This window comes from Coregonus clupeaformis, chromosome 25 (genome assembly GCF_020615455.1).
Source record: "Coregonus clupeaformis isolate EN_2021a chromosome 25, ASM2061545v1, whole genome shotgun sequence".
Classification (NCBI taxonomy): domain Eukaryota; kingdom Metazoa; phylum Chordata; class Actinopteri; order Salmoniformes; family Salmonidae; genus Coregonus; species Coregonus clupeaformis.
In genome coordinates this window covers 36,499,180-36,520,641 of record NC_059216.1, presented here as the reverse complement: position 1 = coordinate 36,520,641, position 21,462 = coordinate 36,499,180, and the positions used below count along the sequence as shown (strand labels likewise).

Below are 21,462 nucleotides of genomic sequence, written 5' to 3'. Positions count from 1 at the left end.
GATACGGTCCGAAACTCTAGGGAGTGCCTTTCTGGCCCGATGCCAGGTCCGGTGGCAACGACGAATATGGGCCTGAACAGAAGGCACTGAGAGCTCCTTCTCCTGAGAAGGGAACAAGGGAGGTTGGTAGCCATACAGGCACTGGAAGGGAGACATACCAGTGGCAGATGTAGGGGAGAGTATTGTGGGCATACTCAACCCAAGGCAACTGAGAGACCCAGGAGGTGGGGTTGGAAGAGGCCAAGCAGCGTAGCGTGGATTCCATCTTCTGGTTGGCTCTCTCCGCCTGACCATTAGATTGGGGGTGAAAACCAGATGTGAGACTGACTGTAGCTCCAATGGCCAAACAGAAGGACTTCCAGACAGCAGAGGTAAACTGAGGGCCACGGTCGGAAACGATATCACTGGGCAACCCGTGGACCCTGAAAACCTCCCTAACCAGGATCTCGGACGTCTCCGAGGCAGAGGGAAAGCTTGGCAATTGGCACAAAGTGGGCGAACTTGCTGAATCTGTCCACGATAGTCAGAACGACCGTGTTCCCCTCAGAAGCGGGCAACCCAGTGACAAAGTCCAGGGCCAGATGCGACCATGGTCGCGGGGAATAGGAAGGGGGTGAAGTAGTCCAGAGCTGGGCCGATTGGTACTCTTATTCTGCGCACACACTGGACAGGCAGCAACATAACCCCGAGTATCCTCGGCCATGGCAAGCCACCAAAACGTCTGCGAAGAAACGCCATCGTCCGAGCCACGCCAGGGTGACAAGCCATCTTGCTGGCGTGGGACCATTTGAGACCGCAGGACGAACCGACTCCGGCACAAACAACCGACCGGGTGGACCGTTACGGGGACCGGGCTGCGTCCGAAGAGCCGCCATCACCTCCTCCTCAATCTTCCACCTAACAGCTCCCACGACGCAGTTCGGGGAGAATTGTCTGGTCTTGGACCCACTCTCCTCCGTCTTGGAGAACATCCGGGACAAGGCGTCCGCCTTGCCGTTCTTAGATCCAGGTCGGAACGTCAGGACAAACTTGAATCGTCCGAAAAACAACGCCACCTGGCCTGGACCGGGGAGTTGAGGCGTTTAGCCGATTGCACGTAAGCAAGATTCTTGTGGTCAGTCCAGACAATAAGCGGTTGCTCCGCCCCCCCCAACCAGTGGCGCCACTCCTCCAAGGCAAGTTTCACCGCGAGAAGCTCCCGGTTACCCACATCGTAATTCCTCTCCGCAGGCGAAAGGCGACTAGAGTAGTAGGCGCAGGGATGGAGTTTACTGTCCGTGGAGCATCGCTGCGACAGGATGGCGCCAACTCCCACATCAGACGCGTCCACTTCAACGGCGAACTGACGGGCCGTGTCCGGTTGAGAGAGAATCGGTGCGTTGGTGAATCGCCTCTTCAAATCCAGAAACGCTCGATCCGCCTCCGGATTCCACTTGAAGGTCCTGATACTGGAAGTCAAGGCAGTTAATGGAGGCGGCCACACGGCTGTAATCCCGGATGAATCTGCGGTAGAAATTCGCAAACCCCAAAAATCTCTGGAGCTGCAATCTCGTACCGGGCTGGGCCCATTCCAGAACCGCTCTAACCTTCTCCTGGTCCATCCTAATCTCTCCCCTGGAGATGATGTACCCGAGAAAGGATGTCGTGTGGGCGTGAAACTCGCACTTCTCGCCTTCACGAACAGGCGATTCTCCAACAATCGCTGCAGAACCTGCCGGACATGCTGGACGTGGTCGGAAGGTTCCTTCGAGAAGATCAGAATGTCATCCAGGTAAACAAACACAAAGAGACCGATCATATCTCTCAGGACGTCGTTCACCATACTCTGGAATACCGCTGGAGCATTGGTCAGTCCAAGCGGCATCACCTGATACTCGAAGTGACCCATCGGTGTATTGAAACCCGTCAACCACTCGTCCCCCTCTCTGATCCGGACCAGGTGATACGCATTGCGTAGGTCTAGCTTGGTGAACACCGTAGCACCCTGTAAAGAGTCGAAGGCAGAACTCATCAAGGGCAGGGGATACTTGTTCTTGACCGTGATGTCATTCAACCCCCGATAATCAATACACGGTCGAAGAGAGCCATCCTTCTTACCCACAAAGAAGAATCCTGCCCCCAGGGGTGATGACGAGGGACGAAACGAGACCAGCAGCTAGGACTCCTTGATGTAGGTCTCCAACGCCTCACGTTCAGGTCGGGAGATACTGTATAACCTTCCCTTGGGGTAGACAGCTCCAGGGACCAGGTTGATGGCACAATCATATGGTCGGTGGGGAGGGAGTGACAGAGCCTTCTGCTTACTGAAAACTTCCCCCAAATCGTGATATGTCTCGGGAACCAGGGACAAATCTGGGGGTTTAGCCTCAATCACCTGACTGGGAACCGAATGGGGGCAGGCAGTCTTGAGACAGTTAGCATGACAATCAAGGCTCCAACTTCGTTACCTTGCCCGTCACCCAATCGAACGTGGGATTGTGTTCCTTCAGCCAGGGGTATCCAAGGACCAGAGGAACATGGGAAGACGGCAGAATGAAGAATGAAATCATCTCAGAATGATTCCCCGACAACCGCATCTTAACCCGGTTCAGTCCTCATCGTGATACGTGCCAGACTACTGCCGTTCAGAGTGGTCGCTTCAATGGCTTCCGGCAATTGCTCCTTGGAAAGCCCCCAGCTGTTCCACCAACTCGGCATCAAGAAAGCTTCCGCCGGCACCTGAATCGATAAAAGCGTTAAGCGCTAAGCTCTGATTCCTGTTCACAAGGGTAGCCGGGAAACGGGGTCTGACAGAGGTACTGAGAGGTTGAAACTGGCTCGCTAAAAGTCCTCCCAACTTTAGCGAGCGGGCAGTTTGACGACCGCCGGGGAACAAGTGGAGATGTAATGTCCCGAGCTACCACAGTAGAGGCAGCAGTTGGTCTTACGTCTATGTTGGCGCTCCTCCTTGGTTAACCCGTGCCGCCCCACTTGCATGGGTTCAGAATCGAGAGCGGACCTCTCCACTAATCCATTGTGGTGGAGAATGATCGACGTGTTCTGGTCCACCACCCGACCCGACTGGGAACTGAGAAGCTGATCGATTGGACGGACCCCATTGCTTCTCCCTCCTTCGCTCTCGGACTCGATTATCCACCCGAATAGACAAGGCTACCAAGCTGTCCAGGTCACTAGGCTCCGGATAGGAGATCAACTCATCCTTGAGCTGCTCCGACAGACCCTGGTAAAAGGCCGCTTGCAGAGACTCCTCGTTCCACCCACTCTCCACCGCCAACGTCTTGAACTTCGATCACGAAGTCGGCCACGCTGCGAGTTCCTTGGTGAAGCGAAAACAGGCGCCTAGCTGCGTCCCTCCCTCGGACGGAATGGTCGAAGAGCTTCCTCATCTCGGCCGTGAACCCCTGGTATGAAGCCATGCGGGATCCTGTCGTTCCCAAACGGCTGAAGCCCACTCCAGCGCTCGACCACGCAGCAACTCAATCACAAAGGCTATCCTAGCCTTGTCTGTGGCATAAGAGTAGGGCTGTAGATCGAACACTAATCCACACTGCATAAGGAAGGAACGGCATCTTCCCAGCTCCCCCTCATATTTATCCGGCGTCGGAACCTTGGGCTCACGGAGGGACACAACTTCAGAAGCGGCAGGCGAGATGGGTGAAACCGGTAGTGGGTCCTCCACCGGACACTGGCGTTGGTTCTGGACCTCCGTCAGACCGGTAGAAAGGTTCGAACTGACAACGCGATCTCCTGTAGTACCGTGCTATGATGGCCCAACATCTTCTCCTGCTGGGTAATGGCATGGCGAACAGAGTCCAGGTCCGCTGGGTTCATTACTGGCCGGATCGTTCTGTCACAGTTCCCTCAGACAGAACCCAGAAGCAGACCAGGACAAGGAGAGTTGAAACGAAGGTGAGGGTTTATTACAGACTCAAAAGGTGCAGAATAATCCAGGGAACAGAGCGGGCGGCGTGGATGAGTTGTTGAGGGTGCAGTTGTTGGTCCAATGATGGCTCGGCAGCCGCGACCATCAGGCAGAGGTAGGGTGAAGGTTCGAACCAGTGACTGTAGATGGAACAAAAACGGAGGTAAGTAAACAATAGACCAACAAGGTACAAAACAACAAAACTAACGCTAGAAGCTCTAGGACTGATACACTGATAAACCTACTGTTCATGGCTAACGATCCGGCAGGAACTGGATGTTCGGCCAGAGCCTAAGAAGGGTGATGATCAGGACCAGGTGTGCAGATTGCTGATGGGATGCAGGTGCGGAAAACAAGAGAGCTCCCCGGAGCGTTCCCGAACCCTCGGGAAACTGGAGATCACGAACAGGAAAAACTAGTCACCAGACAGGACCCGACTCAGACTGCCGGGATCGTTACAGCCAGACTACGGTTTGCAACTGCACATGGGGACAAAGATCATACTTTTTGGAGAAATGTCCTCTGGTCTGAAGAAACAAAAATAGAACTGTTTGGCCATAATGACCATCGTTATGTTTGGAGGAAAAAGGAGGTTGCTTGCAAGCCGAAGAACACCATCCCAACCGTGAAGAATGGGGGTGGCAGCATCATGCTGTGGGGGTGCTTTGCTGCAGGAGGGACTAGTGCACGTCACAAAATGGATGGCATCATGAGGAAGGAAAATTATGTGGATATATTGAAGCAACATCTCAAGACATCAGTCAGGAAGTTAAAGCTTGGTCGCAAATGGGTCTTCCAAATGGACAATGACTCCAAGCATACTTCCAAAGTTGTGGCAAAATGGCTTAAGGACAACAAAGTCAAGGTATTGGAGTGGCCATCACAAAGCCCTGACCTCAATCCTATAGAAAATTTGTTGGCAGAACTGAAAAAGCGTGTGCGAGCAAGGAGGCCTACAAACATGACTGAAGTTACACCAACTCTGTCAGGAGGAATGGGCCAAAATTCACCCAACTTATTGTGGGAAGCTTGTGGAAGGCTCCCCGAAACGTTTGACCCAAGTTAAATCCAAATACTAATTGAGTGTATGTAAACTTCTGACCCACTGGGAATGTGATGAAAGAAATAAAAGCTGAAATAAATCATTTTCTCTACTATTATTCTGACATTTCACATTGTTAAAATCAATCAATCAATCAATTTTATTTTATATAGCCCTTCTTACATCAGCTAATATCTCGAAGTGCTGTACAGAAACCCAGCCTAAAACCCCAAACAGCTAGTAATGCAGGTGTAGAAGCACGGTGGCTAGGAAAAACTCCCTAGAAAGGCCAAAACCTAGGAAGAAACCTAGAGAGGAACCAGGCTATGAGGGGTGGCCAGTCCTCTTCTGGCTGTGCCGGGTGGAGATTATAACAGAACCATGCCAAGATGTTCAAAAATGTTCATAAGTGACAAGCATGGTCAAATAATAATCAGGAATAAATCTCAGTTGGCTTTTCATAGCCGATCATTAAGAGTTGAAAACAGCAGGTCTGGGACAGGTAGGGGTTCCATAACCGCAGGCAGAACAGTTGAAACTGGAATAGCAGCAAGGCTATAAAGTGGTGATCCTAACTGACCTAAAACGGGGAATATTTACTAGGATTAAATGTCAGGAATTGTGAAAAACTGAGTTGAAATGTAGTTGGCTAAGGTGTATGTAAACTTCCGACTTCAACTGTACATTTGCCAATAGAACAGATGGTAGAGGGGGTTTATTTACTCTCCGTAGTTTCATCAGTGTGCCCACACATCGGCCTCTATATCACCATCTCTTTCTCTTCCGAGTGTCGGGGATTAGGGCTTGTTCTGTGGTGAGCAGTATGTCCTGCGCCACTGACTCAGTGAAGTAGAAATCTTCAGACAAATCAAGGTTAATGATCGCTGTTCTGATGTCCAGAAGCTCTTTTTTATCATAGGAAACGATGGCGGAAACATTATGAACCCGTAAAATGACCGCTATACATTCCAGGGCTAATCAGTATGCTGAACTGTACTCAAAGCTTTCCCCTTGAAATTATGATTTTGGACCTTCAGACAACATGGTAAAGGTCAAGATGGATTCAGAAGTGCCAATTATTTGTGCTACATTGTGACCAGCATGCTAAAGCAGATAATGGAAAAAAATGAATTTGCTTTGGGAAATATGCTTCACCTTTATCAGAATGATAACAATGTGTGTTTCAATACGTTTGTTACATATTTTCCTAAATTATGTTTTTTGTTTTGTTTTTTTGTTTAGTGAAGGCCACGGGAAACTGACCGTTTTCTCGATGAAGTCTATGTTGGCAACCATGTGTGGAGGGAAAATAGTGGACAAACTACGTTGTAAGTAAATCTCCTTGAATTTAGCCGAAGGGCATAAGTTACAGTTAAAGTAACTTAATAGAAAGTTAATTCTGTTTTGCAGTAGTCACACTTTCATTGCTTAGTTTGCTAATTAGTTTGCATCAGACACAAGGAAGTCCTTTATGAGACCCTTGAATACATGTAGTCTACAGCAGGGTTTCCCAAAGTCGGTCCTGGAGCCTCCAATCAAATCTTGATGATGAGTTGGTTATTTGAATCAGCTGTGTAGTGCTAGGGCAAAAACCAAAACGTTCACCCAGGGGGCCCCAGGACCAATTTTGAGAAACCCTGGTCTACAGTATCTGCTTTTTGATCCTGTCTGCAGTTGCATAAATGATACACACAGGAGCGCTGTTGAGTCAATTACAGCACAAACATCATCGTTGTAATTGGAGTAATTTTATTAGATGGAAGTGTCAAGAAGAAGTATCACCCATACCTCATATTCAATAAATTATAGAAATGGCATATACAGTGCCTAGTGAAAGTCTACACACTGCTTTCACAGTCTTCACATTTTGCTGCCTTAAAATTAAATCAAAAAATTATTACATTCGATGTCTTGATTGCATATGTCTTCAGACCCCAGAGTTAATAATAATATAATAATAATATGCCATTTAGCAGACGCTTTTATCCAAAGCGACTTAGTCATGTGCGCATACATTTTTACGTATGGGTGGTCCCGGGGATCGAACCCACTACCCTGGCGTTACAAGCGCCATGCTCTACCAATTGAGCTACAGAGGACCACGTACATACTTTGTGGAAGCACCTATGACAGCCATTACAGCTGTGAAACATTTTGAATAGGATTCTACCAATTTTGCACAACTCTTAGGGCAACAAATGTATGTTATGATGAACTTCACAGGGTGGTGAAAGTGCAAGCTTGATAATCCTTTCCAATAAATATTGAGGGTCTTCTTCTGGTGACATGATCATCAATGCTTGGCTGCCATTTGACAAATAAAAATAATCTTGCTCTTTTTTTCCATAATAATCTCATCATGTAGGCTATACCCGCCCTGTATTGTGAGATGTCGGCTAGAGCGCATGTGCCAATACCAGAGTTGGCATATACTCATTATATAACAACAACAAAAAAAGTGAGAAAACCATCAGAGTTGAAAATGCGATGGAAACCCATTTAACTTGTATTTTTAATTTGTATGTGCACTACGTAATCACCTACAGCCTTTTATCCACAACAGGTCAATTTGATGGAAACACATCTCTGGTGGGAAAATGCGCATATTGTTTATATGTGGATTTTAGCCTATTCGCATGAAAATCTGTCGCCAGTTGAATGGTAACATTGCTAGTGTCTCGCTGAAAAATTAAACTCTATCCCAGGGTTAGGTTTTCAAAAGAGTGATGCGGGTTTTCTTTTCACTTTTTACATTGGGCTTGCTCTTTTCATATTTATTTTTATCCTGACAAACTCCCCAGTCCCTGCCTGTGACAAGCATACCCATAACATGATGTTGCCGCCACAATACTTGAAGATACTCGGTATGATTCTCGCCGGCAGGGACTGGGGAGTTTGTTAGGATCAAAATATATATGAAGGGAGCAAAGACCAGGTAACAAATTAGAGGAAACCAGCCTCAGTCTTCTGAAAACCCTGGGATAGAGTTGTATTTTTCTGCGGGATATTTACACACATTTTAATGCCAAAGACACACCAGATTAGCTTTCCAAGAGGTATCGAGTGTACCTGAATGGTCCATTCTCCGTCCTGACTTAAATATGCTTAAAACATCAGAGACAAGAGACATCAGAGACATCAGAGACAAGGTTTGAATATTGCTGACCATCATTGATTCCCAACCAGATTGACTGAGCTTGAGCAATTTTGACAAAAACAATGGATATATTTTGCCAGGGACGCAACCTTCACTGGGGACGGGGGGAACACATCCCCCCCAGATTCTGAAATTGCATTTTTGTCCCCCCCAGTTTTATATAATAATAATATAATATGCCATTTAGCAGACGCTTTTATCCAAAGCGATTTACAGTCATGTGTGCATACATTTTTACGTATGGGTGGTCCTGGGGATTGAACCCACTACCCTGGCGTTACAAGCGCCATGCTCTACCAATTGAGCTACAGAGGACCACATGTATCACATGTATCATTGGAATATGATACAAAAAGAGGCAACGGTGTGCTTTAGGACCATGCGGACGCCTCCGAGCGGTCGGGTAGGCTGTTTGGAGTGTTTATCTGACTGGATAAAAAAATATATATATATTATGACGCCCCCACTTCTAAATCCAAAGTTGCGCCCCTGTATGTTGCCCTAAGAGCGCATTGTTGGTAGAATCTTATTCAAATTGATTCACAGCTGTAATTGCTGCCAAAGGTGCTTCCACCAAGTATTGACTTTGGGGTGTGAAGACATACGCAATCAACATCCTCATTTTATATTTCTTAGTAATTTGGAACATTTTGTAAAATCTAATGTAATCCCTTTTTAGATTTAATTTTAAGGCAGCAGAATGTGAAGACTGTGCAAGTGTTGTGTAGACTTTCACTAGAGGCAGTATATGGCACTGATGTACTCACCACCACACGTCTCTCTCTTAGATATCTTCTCCCAGATATCTGACTCTAATGGTGTGATGGCCTTTGCTAAGTTTGACCAGTTTCTGAGGGAGGTTCTGAAGCTGCCCACAGCTGTGTTCGAGGGCCCGTCGTTTGGATACACAGAACACTCCGTACGGACATGCTTCCCTCAACAGGTAGGTTGGCCTGGCCAGGAGTGGGTTTCTATCACTGAAATTATATACAACGTGCACTGCTCACACATCATAAACGAGAGAGAGCGTTGGAGTGAGAGAGGGCGTTGGAGTGAGAGGAAGCGTTGGAGTGAGAGGGGACGTTGGAGTGAGAGGGAACGTTGGAGTGAGAGAGGGAGTTGGAGTGAGAGAGGGAGTTGGAGTGAGAGAGGGCGTTGGAGTGAGAGGGAGCGTTGGAGTGAGAGGGAACGTTGGAGTGAGAGAGGGCGTTGGCGTGAGAGAGGGCGTTGGAGTGAGAGGAAGCGTTGGAGTGAGAGGGAGCGTTGGAGTGAGAGGGAACGTTGGAGTGAGAGGGGACGTTGGAGTGAGAGGGAACGTTGGAGTGAGAGAGGGTGTTGGAGTGAGAGGGAACGTTGGAGTGAGAGAGGGAGTTGGAGTGAGAGGGAACGTTGGAGTGAGAGGGAACGTTGGAGTGAGAGGGAGCGTTGGAGTGAGAGGGAACGTTGGAGTGAGAGGGAACGTTGGAGTGAGAGAGGGCGTTGGCGTGAGAGGGAGCGTTGGAGTGAGAGGGAACGTTGGAGTGAGAGAGAGCGTTGGAGTGAGAGGGAGCGTTGGAGTGAGAGGGAGCGTTGGAGTGAGAGGGAACGTTGGAGTGAGAGGGGACGTTGGAGTGAGAGGGGACGTTGGAGTGAGAGGGAACGTTGGAGTGAGAGGGAGCGTTGGAGTGAGAGAGGGTGTTGGAGTGAGAGGGAACGTTGGCGTGAGAGAGGGAGTTGGAGTGAGAGAGGGCGTTGGAGTGAGAGGGAGCGTTGGAGTGAGAGGGAACGTTGGAGTGAGAGAGGGCGTTGGCGTGAGAGAGGGCGTTGGAGTGAGAGGAAGCGTTGGAGTGAGAGGGAGCGTTGGAGTGAGAGGGAGCGTTGGAGTGAGAGGGAACGTTGGAGTGAGAGGGAACGTTGGAGTGAGAGAAGGGCGTTGGCGTGAGAGGGAGCGTTGGAGTGAGAGGAACGTTGAGTGAGAGAGAGCGTTGGAGTGAGAGAGAGCGTTGGAGTGAGAGGGAGCGTTGGAGTGAGAGGGAGCGTTGGAGTGAGAGGGAACGTTGGAGTGAGAGGGAACGTTGGAGTGAGAGAGGGCGTTGGCGTGAGAGGGAGCGTTGGAGTGAGAGGGAACGTTGGAGTGAGAGAGAGCGTTGGAGTGAGAGAGAGCGTTGGAGTGAGAGGGAGCGTTGGAGTGAGAGGGAGCGTTGGAGTGAGAGAGAGCGTTGGAGTGAGAGAGAGCGTTGGAGTGAGAGGGAGCGTTGGAGTGAGAGGGAGCGTTGGAGTGAGAGGGAACGTTGGAGTGAGAGGGAGCGTTGGAGTGAGAGGGAACGTTGGAGTGAGAGGGAGCGTTGGAGTGAGAGGGAACGTTGGAGTGAGAGGGGACGTTGGAGTGAGAGGGAACGTTGGAGTGAGAGAGGGCGTTGGAGTGAGAGGGAACGTTGGAGTGAGAGGGAACGTTGGAGTGAGAGGGAACGTTGGAGTGAGAGGGAACGTTGGAGTGAGAGAGAGCGTTGGAGTGAGAGAGAGCGTTGGAGTGAGAGGGAGCGTTGGAGTGAGAGGGAGCGTTGGAGTGAGAGAGAGCGTTGGAGTGAGAGAGAGCGTTGGAGTGAGAGGGAGCGTTGGAGTGAGAGGGAGCGTTGGAGTGAGAGGGAACGTTGGAGTGAGAGGGAGCGTTGGAGTGAGAGGGAACGTTGGAGTGAGAGGGGACGTTGGAGTGAGAGGGAACGTTGGAGTGAGAGAGGGTGTTGGAGTGAGAGGGAACGTTGGAGTGAGAGGGAACGTTGGAGTGAGAGGGGACGTTGGAGTGAGAGGGAACGTTGGAGTGAGAGAGGGTGTTGGAGTGAGAGGGAAGCGTTGGAGTGAGAGAGGGAGTTGGAGTGAGAGAGGGCGTTGGAGTGAGAGGGAGCGTTGGAGTGAGAGGGAACGTTGGAGTGAGAGAGGGCGTTGGCGTGAGAGAGGGCGTTGGAGTGAGAGGAAGCGTTGGAGTGAGAGGGAGCGTTGGAGTGAGAGGGAGCGTTGGAGTGAGAGGGAGCGTTGGAGTGAGAGGGAACGTTGGAGTGAGAGGGAACGTTGGAGTGAGAGGGAACGTTGAGTGAAGGGAGCGTTGGAGTGAGAGGGAACGTTGGAGTGAGAGGGGCGTTGGAGTGAGAGGGAACGTTGGAGTGAGAGAGGGTGTTGGAGTGAGAGGGAACGTTGGAGTGAGAGGGGACGTTGGAGTGAGAGGGAACGTTGGAGTGAGAGAGGGTGTTGGAGTGAGAGGGAACGTTGGAGTGAGAGAGGGAGTTGGAGTGAGAGAGGGCGTTGGAGTGAGAGGGAGCGTTGGCGTGAGAGAGGGCGTTGGAGTGAGAGGAAGCGTTGGAGTGAGAGGGAGCGTTGGAGTGAGAGGGAGCGTTGGAGTGAGAGGGAACGTTGGAGTGAGAGGGAACGTTGGAGTGAGAGAGGGCGTTGGCGTGAGAGGGAGCGTTGGAGTGAGAGGGAACGTTGGAGTGAGAGAGAGCGTTGGAGTGAGCGAGAGCGTTGGAGTGAGAGGGAGCGTTGGAGTGAGAGGGAGCGTTGGAGTGAGAGAGAGCGTTGGAGTGAGAGAGAGCGTTGGAGTGAGAGGGAGCGTTGGAGTGAGAGGGAGCGTTGGAGTGAGAGGGAACGTTGGAGTGAGAGGGAGCGTTGGAGTGAGAGGGAACGTTGGAGTGAGAGGGGACGTTGGAGTGAGAGGGAACGTTGGAGTGAGAGAGGGTGTTGGAGTGAGAGGGAACGTTGGAGTGAGAGGGGACGTTGGAGTGAGAGGGAACGTTGGAGTGAGAGAGGGTGTTGGAGTGAGAGGGAACGTTGGAGTGAGAGAGGGAGTTGGAGTGAGAGAGGGCGTTGGAGTGAGAGGGAGCGTTGGAGTGAGAGGGAACGTTGGAGTGAGAGAGGGCGTTGGCGTGAGAGAGGGCGTTGGCGTGAGAGAGGGCGTTGGAGTGAGAGGAAGCGTTGGAGTGAGAGGGAGCGTTGGAGTGAGAGGGAGCGTTGGAGTGAGAGGGAGCGTTGGAGTGAGAGGGAACGTTGGAGTGAGAGGGAACGTTGGAGTGAGAGAGGGCGTTGGCGTGAGAGGGAGCGTTGGAGTGAGAGGGAACGTTGGAGTGAGAGAGAGCGTTGGAGTGAGAGAGAGCGTTGGAGTGAGAGGGAGCGTTGGAGTGAGAGGGAGCGTTGGAGTGAGAGAGAGCGTTGGAGTGAGAGAGAGCGTTGGAGTGAGAGGGAGCGTTGGAGTGAGAGGGAACGTTGGAGTGAGAGAGGGCGTTGGCGTGAGAGAGGGTGTTGGAGTGAGAGGGAACGTTGGAGTGAGAGAGAGCGTTGGAGTGAGAGGGAGCGTTGGAGTGAGAGGGAACGTTGGAGTGAGAGGGAACGTTGGAGTGAGAGAGGGTGTTGGAGTGAGAGAGGGCGTTGGAGTGAGAGAGGGCGTTGGAGTGAGAGAGGGCGTTGGAGAGAGTGTTGAGAGAGAGAGTTGGAGAGATTTGGAGAGAGAGATTTGGAGAGAGTGTTGGGAGAGAGAGAGTTGGAGAGAGAGAGTTGGAGAGAGAGAGTTGGAGAGATTTGGAGAGAAAGAGTTGGAGAGAGTGTTGGGAGAGAGAGAGAGTTGGAGAGAGAGTTGAAGAGAGAGAGATTAACAGAGGATGTACGTACCAGGTGGTCCAGGTTAGCACAAGTGTGATTGACAGCCTGGTTGGGTGCTAGAACCTTGTAAATATAGTCCACAAAAATAGAAAAATGTATGGACAGCATTATAAAAGGTTATCCTCAATAAGCAGGGCAAGTTAATCTATTATTGAAGATGACCTTTTGCAGTGCTGTCCATTTCATTCACTATGTGATGCGTCCTAAATGGCAACCTATTCCCTATACAGTGCACTACTTTTGACCAGAGCCCAATGGGCCCTGGTCAAAAGCAGTGTACTACATAGGGAATAGGGTCCCATTTGGGACGTACGCATGGAGTCAATGCCAGCAGCATTACTACTTGCATTCTGTCTGACAACGTCTTGCTGCTCTGCTGTCTGTCAATTAACCTTATCCACATCTGTTTGTATCTGTTTGTTGAATTATTTTAATTGTCCCGCTCTGTGCCTCTGTGTCAATGAATGCATTGTGGTGTGGTATCTCTGTATAACTGAATGCATCTTGGTGTGTTTGTATCTAGAAGAAGATCTTGCTGAACACGTTTTTGGACATTTTGATGGCAGATCCTCCCCCTCAGTGCCTCGTGTGGCTACCTCTCATGCACCGACTCGCTAATGTTGAAAATGGTAACGTTTCCCTGTTATTAGTTTTTTTCTAGGCTCTATTTTCACAGTGAATTTGCCTCCAAACTCCAGTAATTGTCATTCTAATCTATCTAAGCATTTCTATTGACAAATGTGGTAACACTTTTACCTGTAGGTATAATGCTATTATAAGCATATATGTGCTTTTATAATGCCTTATAATAAATCTTATAATATGTTATGTCTCACTGTATCAACATTTCAACTGACAACATCAGTGACCTATGAACCATTTCTCTGTTGTTTCCTTCTAGTCTTCCATCCCGTGGAATGTTCCTATTGCCGGAGTGAAAGTATGATGGGATTCCGTTACCGGTGCCAACAGTGCCATGGCTACCAACTCTGTCAGAGCTGCTTCTGGCGTGGCCATGCCAATGGTCCCCATAGCAACCAGCATCAAATGAAGGAGCACTCCTCTTGGGTAGGCACAGCAACCACAAAGGTTCTATCTCAATTGGTTTTTAAAATCCCTTTCCTCGTCTCCTCCCCTTCATCTGCACTGATTGGAAAAAGACTTGACAGTAGGGCTGTGACGATCCAAGTATAACAGTATTTTTTCCATGGCAAGAATGAAAACACGAAGCAGGCCAAACTATTTGGTCCTTTAAAAACCTGCTGTATGTAAAATATTGTGTACTATAGCTTAGAAAATAAATAAATATGACTCTGGATGACAACATAATGATGAAGAAGTTAAATCCGCTTTGTGTTTTGTTTCTTTGCCACGATACAAATGGCTATCGCGATACTGGTATAGTCCCGGCCCTACTTGACAGGTGAAAATAGTAAGGTGGAAGCACATCATTAGGCTGGCTTTTCACCTGGTCAGTTCTTTCAGATCACTACAAGAAAGGAGGGGAGGCGAGGAGAAGAGGAGATTACAGATTTTTAAGACAATTGAGAAAGAGCCCATGTCTCACAATCACACTCATACACACCAAAGATAAGTTAGAATCGTTTCATCTTAACGAATACCAAGATTCATCATTCCTTTGTGCTCGGACAATCCAATAGCTACCTGCATGCATTATGTTTCAAGTTTCAAAGTTTATTCACCATGTGCACAGGATACAGGATACAACAGGTGTAAACAGTACACATGTTACATAGCAGAGCATTGGGCTTGTTTCCACATGAACAAACCTTTTTTTTTAAATATTCTGAAAGGGAGTTTATGGGTTTTTACTAATTTCAGCTAATTAAATTGAATTTCCAATGCTATGCCAATTCCACCATTTTCCCAAATCTCAATCAGTGTGATGTAAATTCAAGCTGGGGAAATGATTTGCGCTGGTTCCAAATCCAATACTGAACTCTCTGTGTGCCCGCGATAAGGATGGTGATGATTATTTATTTTTTAGGGCATCGTGACTGGAATGAAATGTCTGAGCATATTTGGAAGTAGAAAAAGGGCTTGGTAATTGTCAGACAAAAAATCTATGACAAAGCAAAGTGAACTATGTATTTGGTCCCATTTTGCATGAACCAATCTTGTCATTCTTCAAATCAAATGTTATTGGTCACATACACATATTTAGCAGATGTTATTGCGTGTGTAGCGAAATGCTTGTGTTCCTAGCTCTAACAGTGCAGTAGTATCTAACAATTCACAACAATACACACATCTCAAAGTAAAATAATGGAATTAAGAAATATATAAATATTAGGACCAGCAATGTCGGAGTGGCATTGACTAGAATACAGTATATACATATGAAATTAGTAAAACAGTATGTAAACATTATTAAAGTTACCAGTGTTCCATGTTTATGTACATAGTGCAGCAACCTCTAAGTTGCAGGGTTGAGTAACCGGGTGGTAGCCGGCTAGTGACAGTGACTAAGTTAAGGGAAGGGTACTGGGTGGAGGCCGGCTAGTGATGGCTATTTAACAGTCCGATGGCCTTGAGATAGAAGCTATTTTTCAGTCTCTCGGTCCCAGCTTTGATGCATCTGTACTGACCTTGCCTTCTGGATGATAGCGGGGTGAACAGGCCGTGGCTCAGGTGGTTGATGTCCTTGATTATCATTTTGGCTTTCCTGTGACATTGGGTGCTGTAGGTGCCCTTGAGGGCAGGCGGTGTGTTCCCGGTGATGCGTTGGGCAGACCGGTGCAGTTGTCATACCAGGTGGTGATGCAGCCCGACAAGATGCTCTCAATGGTGCATCTGTAAAAGTTTGTTGGTCTTAGGGGCCAAGCCAAATTTCTTCAGCCTCCTGAGGTTGAAGAGGCGCTGTTGCGCCTTCTTCACCACACTGTCTGTGTGGGTGGACCATGAAGTAAGATGGCTCCGACAGACATGGAAGCTCTGCTTCTAGCTCTTAAGTAACTTTGCAGTATCCTTTTTTTTTTTTTTTTTTTTTTTTACATTATTAGCCCAGAACGTTTGTTATTACATACAGCCGGAAATAACTTTTGGATATCAGAATGGCGGTAACTCACCAGCATTCCGACCAGAAATACAACTTTCCCGAATTGGATCCTTTCTTCTTACCCCCCAAGGTAATTGATCTTATCCCAGAGGCTGCTCCAAGATGCCACCGGCAGAGAAGAGATATTAGGAGCAGACTTCTAGTCCGTCTCAGGAGGCATGCACATCATCCACTGCTTCCGAGTATATTACTCCCTAATGTTCAGTCCCTGGACAATAAAGTAGACGAGCTCAGGGCGAGGATCTCCTTCCAGAGAGACTTCAGGGACTGTAACATACTCTGTTTTACGGAATCATGGCTCTCTACGGCTATACTGTCCCCGTCCATATAGCCAGCTGGATTCTCAGTACATCGCACAGACAGGAATATAGAACTCTCCGGGAAGAAGAAAGGCAGAGGTGTATGTTTCATGATTAACTACTCATGGTGTGATTGTGATAACCTACAGGAACTCAAGTACTTCTGTTCACCTGACCTAGAATACCTCACAATCAAATGCCGACCGTATTACCTCCCAAGATAATTCTGTTCGGTTATAGTCACAGCTGTGTACACTGTGTGCACAATTATTAGGCAAGTCAGTATTTTGACCATATCATATTTCCCAACTCCAAGCTGTATAAACTGGAATACTCATTTAAGCATATCAGGTGATGTGTATTTGTGTAATGAGGGATGGTGTGGCCTAAGGAGATCAACACCCTATATCAAGGTGTGTATAATTATTAGGCAGCTTCTTTTCCTCAGGCAAAATGGGCCAAAAAATAGATATAACTGACTCTGAAAAGTCAAAAATTGTAAAAAGTATTTGAGAGGAATGCAGCGCTCTTGAAATTGCTAAGATATTGGGGCGTGATCACAGAACCATCAAACGTTTTGTTGCAAATAGTCAACAGGGTCGCAAGAACCGTGTTGAGAAAAAAAGATGCAAATTAACTGCCAAAGATTTGAGAAGAATCAAATATGAAGCTACAGTGAGGGGAAAAAAGTATTTGATCTCCTGCTGATTTTGTACGTTTGTCCTGGAGTGGCCTAGCCAGTCTCCAGACCTTAATCCCATAGAAAATCTGTGGAGGGAGCTGAAGGTTCGAGTTGCCAAACGTCAGCCTCGAAATCTTAATGACTTGGAGAAGATCTGTAAAGAGGAGTGGGACAAAATCCCTCCTGAGATGTGTGCAAACCTGGTGGCCAACTACAAGAAACGTCTGACCTCTGTGATTGCCAACAAGGGTTTTGCCACCAAGTACTAAGTCATGTTTTGCAGAGGGGTCAAATACTTATTTCCCTCATTAAAATGGAAATCAATTTATAACATTTTTGACATGCGTTTTTCTGGATTTTTGTTGTTGTTATTCTGTCTCTCACTGTTCAAATAAACCTACCATTAAAATTATAGACTGATCATGTCTTTGTCAGTGGGCAAACGTACAAAATCAGCAGGGGATCAAATACTTTTTTCCCTCACTGTAGCAGGAACCCATTAACCTCCAGTGCTGTCATATTCCAGAACTGCAACCTACCTGGAGTGCCCAGAAGTACAAGGTGTTCAGTGCTCAGAGACATGGCCAAGGTAAGGAAGGATGAAACCCGACTGAACAAGACACATAAGTTGAAACGTCAAGACTGGGCCAAAAATATCTATGGAGTGATGAGATGAAGAGTGACTCTTGACGGACCAGATGGATGGGCCCGTGGCTGGATCAGTAACGGGCATGGAGCTCCACTTCGACTCAGACGCCAGCAAGGTGGAGGTGGGGTACTGGAATGGGCTGGTATTATTAAAGATGAGCTAGTTTGACCTTTTCGGGTTGAAGATGTATTATTATTATTATGGACTCAAACTCAACTCCCAAACCTACTGCCAGTTTTTAGAAGACACTTTCTTCAAGCAGTGGTACAGGAAAAAGTCTGCATCTTTCAAGAAGACCATGATTTTTATGCAGGACAATGCTCCATCGCATGCATCGAAGTACTCCACTGCGTGGCTAGCCAGTAAAGACCTTAAAGATGAAAGAATAATGACATGGCCCCCTTCCTCACCTGACCTAAACCCTATTGAGAACTTGTGGTCCCTTCTTAAATGGTCGATTTACGGTGAAGGAAAACAGTACATCTCTCTGACCAGTGTCTGGGAGGCTGTGGTCACTGCTGCAGAAAAAGTTGATTGTCAACAGATCAAGAAACTGACAGACTTCATGGATGGAAGGCTTATGACTGTTATTGAAAAGAAGGTTGGCTATATTGGTCACAGATTTTTTTTTTTATGTTCATTTGTAAATTATGAGTTATTTGTTTATTATTCTCACTAACAGATGAAAATAAAATTAGTGAGATGGTGAACTTTTCATTTTTCATTTAGTTGCATAATAATTCTGCACACTAATAGTTGCCCAATAATTGTGCACACATAGATATTCTCCAAAGAAAGCCAAAATCTCACTTTTACTTTCTAAAATATTCAGGTTTGAGGTTTATTAACATTTTGGATTGACCGAGAGCACTGTAGTTGTTCAATAATAAAATGAATCCTCAAACATACAACTTGCCTAATAATTGTGCACACAGTGTATATTCCCCCTCAAGCCGATACCACAACGGCCCTTCTTTGTGCACTACACAATATAACTGGATATTTTAAAGAATTTTAATTACTATACATCTCTTTACACTACTTCTATAAGCAATTCCCACATAACAGACAGCGTTGGGGTCAATTCCATTTCATTTTAATCAATTCGGTAAGTAAACTGGAATTTCAGTTAGTGAATGTAATGTCCACCATCTTGTTTCTGCCTCTCTCACAGAAGTCTCCGGCTAAAAAGCTGAGCCACGCCATCAGTAAGTCTCTGGGCTGTGTCCCCATTGGAGAGCCACCTCACCCAATGTTCCCTGAGCAGTCAGAGAAACCGCAGGACAGCATGGCCCACACTGTGTAAGTATTCTGGATACTTCTACCACCACTGGACACAGATTAAGCCTAGTCCTAGACTAAAGAGCATTTTCAATGGAGATTCTCCATTGAAAGTCTGTGTCCATGAATCCGGCCCTGTATGTCTATCTTCCCAAAGAGTGTCCCATCTGCTCTGTCCTTTTCCCTTCAAGTGCTGCACTGTAAGGGTTCTAAACTCCTTATGATACAACCATTGGCTCGCTGTCAATTGATGGTAGTCTGGCTGACGCGTCCCACGTGACTCACAGCGTAGGGAGAGCGGACTTCGAAAGTTAGGTGTTCGGCAGTCTAAATTGATGGTGCATTGTCAATCATTTCTCACTAAGATGGAAGGAACCATGATTATTTAGTTATACAGTACATCTGGGACGTGTGAGAAAGCTGATGTGTTGTGTAGGTTCAGGTTGGTTTACTGAGAGGACGGTGCTTTCATAGAAATAGAATGCTATATTATATTCCAAGTAATTCTATTATATTCTAAGAAATTGTAGGCGCTTTGAACAGCATCTTGGTCCCCATCAGTCCGCTGTGTGTTATGTCATGAAGCTGGAGCTTTGGTATAAATCTAAGGCTCTGGCTGGGAGGCTCTTTCTTGAAAGTCATTACAGAAACTGTTGTATATCTTACTGGCTGTTGCATACCTTCAGTCTAATTTACATTTCAGAAAATGTCATATTTTTCAGAATAATATGTACTGTGTGTTCCGTAGTCCATTTCACATTTCTATTACCAACATACAGTATATTTGATCGGCACTTCCTTGAAATATATTGATTAAAATTTTAAAAAATACGGGTTAAAGATTGTTCTGGTTTAGATGTTGTTGACTTACCCTTTCCCCGTGTTGATGTCTTCTCTAGTATGCTGATCTTTCAAGTCAAATAAGCTGCAAATTAGTTTTTTGTCAATTACATCCCTTATTACTTTGATACCATTGCGCTGCACCACCATCCGCCTACAAGTCAGATTAATCTCTTTCTCTATCTGGTTTACTAGTTATTTTAAGACCCGGGCTGAATGTCAGTGAGTACTGACATTCAGAGCCATCAGAGGAAAAAGTAGTAATCAGAAAAATGCCAAGAGGAAACATGCTGCGTGTGGAAGTATGTGTGCTGTGCATGGTTTCCTGCTTTACTGCCTAAGAAATACTGCATCTCCAGACTCTGAATCACTCCTGGGTCCGCGTCTCAGAATAGGAGTGCTGATCTGGGATCAGGTCCCCTCTCTTATTCATTATGAGTTAAAAGGCTAAACTGATCCTAGATCAGTACTCCTACTGAGACCCTGTAGGGTAGTTCTGCAGGCCTCTCTCTCCGACTGCTTAAGGGAGATCAGACTTATTAATGGTCTAAAGAGCTTTAAAAATGATTTATAGTATAAATTATCATTAACTTCTAAACACCAGAGTGCATGCATATATCAGAGATATATGGCTCTCTAGTGTATTCACTGCATTTCACAGAAATGTTGCATTTGATGATGAATTTAGCAGATAGAACGAAGCCACATAGTGTAAAAATAAACTAGTATGGAGTCCCACATCTAGCCTGTAGCCTGGTCCCACATCTATTTGTGCTTTCTTGCATACTCCTATGGTTGTTGTTTGGCATGACAGATAAACAGATCTGGGACCAGGCTACTGTTATTGTGCCTCTTTGTTGCTGTTGGGGAGTCAAAGTAGAAACTGACGCAGTATGAGGGTTATTCACAGAGCTCCTCCCTCCATACCTCCCTTGAATGATGTTGAAAACGATTTTCTGGGTTTCACCAAACCAAACACTATTTCTATCAAAATGTGCTGACAGCAGGGAATGAGTTGAGCAACGAGTCCAAGTACAGTATTATGGATGATAATGAAGTATGATGAGGGGCTGAAAAGTAATAATCTGTAAAACCTAAGCATTGAATAAAACTCATAAAATAATTGTTCTCTCTTTGCCATATCTGCTCTGACCAGAGGGCACAATGGTCTGTTTGTTTTGCACATAGCTTCTGCTTCTTCATTTTCATATTTCAATTTAAAATCTGTGGCAATTAAATGCTGCTATTCCTTCCAGCAATATTCCCTGGAACCCTTCTGGAATAAATGTAGGGGAAAATACATCCTCTTCCTCAAAGACCATTTTCAAAGACCTAAGTTGTGTTCCAAGTGGCACCCTACTCCTTATAAAGTGGATTACTTTTGACTAGAGCTCTATGGGCCCAGGTCAAAAGTAGTGCACTACAAAATGGATAGGGTTCCATTTAGGATGCAGATCTAGTCATCTGTTTTCTAATAAGGACAAATGTATTCTGAGAGGATGAGGATTCAGAAGAATTTCCTGAATTTGTATTAGTAGGCCTGAACCGAAATGAAACAGTGTAATTAGGATGATGGTATTTAAATTGAAGTCTGGCTGCAATGTTAAGACATGGTCAGATAAATGAGTGGGTTTGAAGCATAAAGGATTAATATGTGATTGATTGAAGTGTAGGCTAATGTCAATGTACAGGATTTAAACCTATTGAGGCAATGAGACCCTTGTGTGACAGACAGTGGGTATGAGATATTTGGCATGGCCTGATAGCTCCTCAGCAGGCTTATAAGCAAGCTGTGAGTTTAGGATCCCCTGACTAACAGTGAGTTTCCAGTGGATTTATACACTACATGAAGGGAAGCAGAGTTATGGTTTTGTGATGGACTATCTGT

At 46.7% G+C, this 21,462-nt stretch overlaps 1 protein-coding gene across 10 annotated transcripts in view; it reads left to right on the top strand.

Annotated features, from left to right (window-relative positions):
- Window positions 1-21,462, top strand: part of LOC121539554 (dystrobrevin beta) — a 64,578-nt gene that overhangs the window by 12,288 nt on the left and 30,828 nt on the right. For 9 of the 10 annotated variants that reach the window (XM_045207602.1, XM_045207608.1, XM_045207607.1 and 6 more), the window contains 5 exons: window positions 6,207-6,292; window positions 8,910-9,064; window positions 13,268-13,373; window positions 13,646-13,812; window positions 18,628-18,755. In XM_045207602.1, coding sequence (XP_045063537.1) covers window positions 6,207-6,292; window positions 8,910-9,064; window positions 13,268-13,373; window positions 13,646-13,812; window positions 18,628-18,755 — 642 coding nt within the window. The remainder of the gene's footprint in view (window positions 1-6,206; window positions 6,293-8,909; window positions 9,065-13,267; window positions 13,374-13,645; window positions 13,813-18,627; window positions 18,756-21,462) is intronic. The other variant, XM_045207603.1, reaches the window with a different exon arrangement.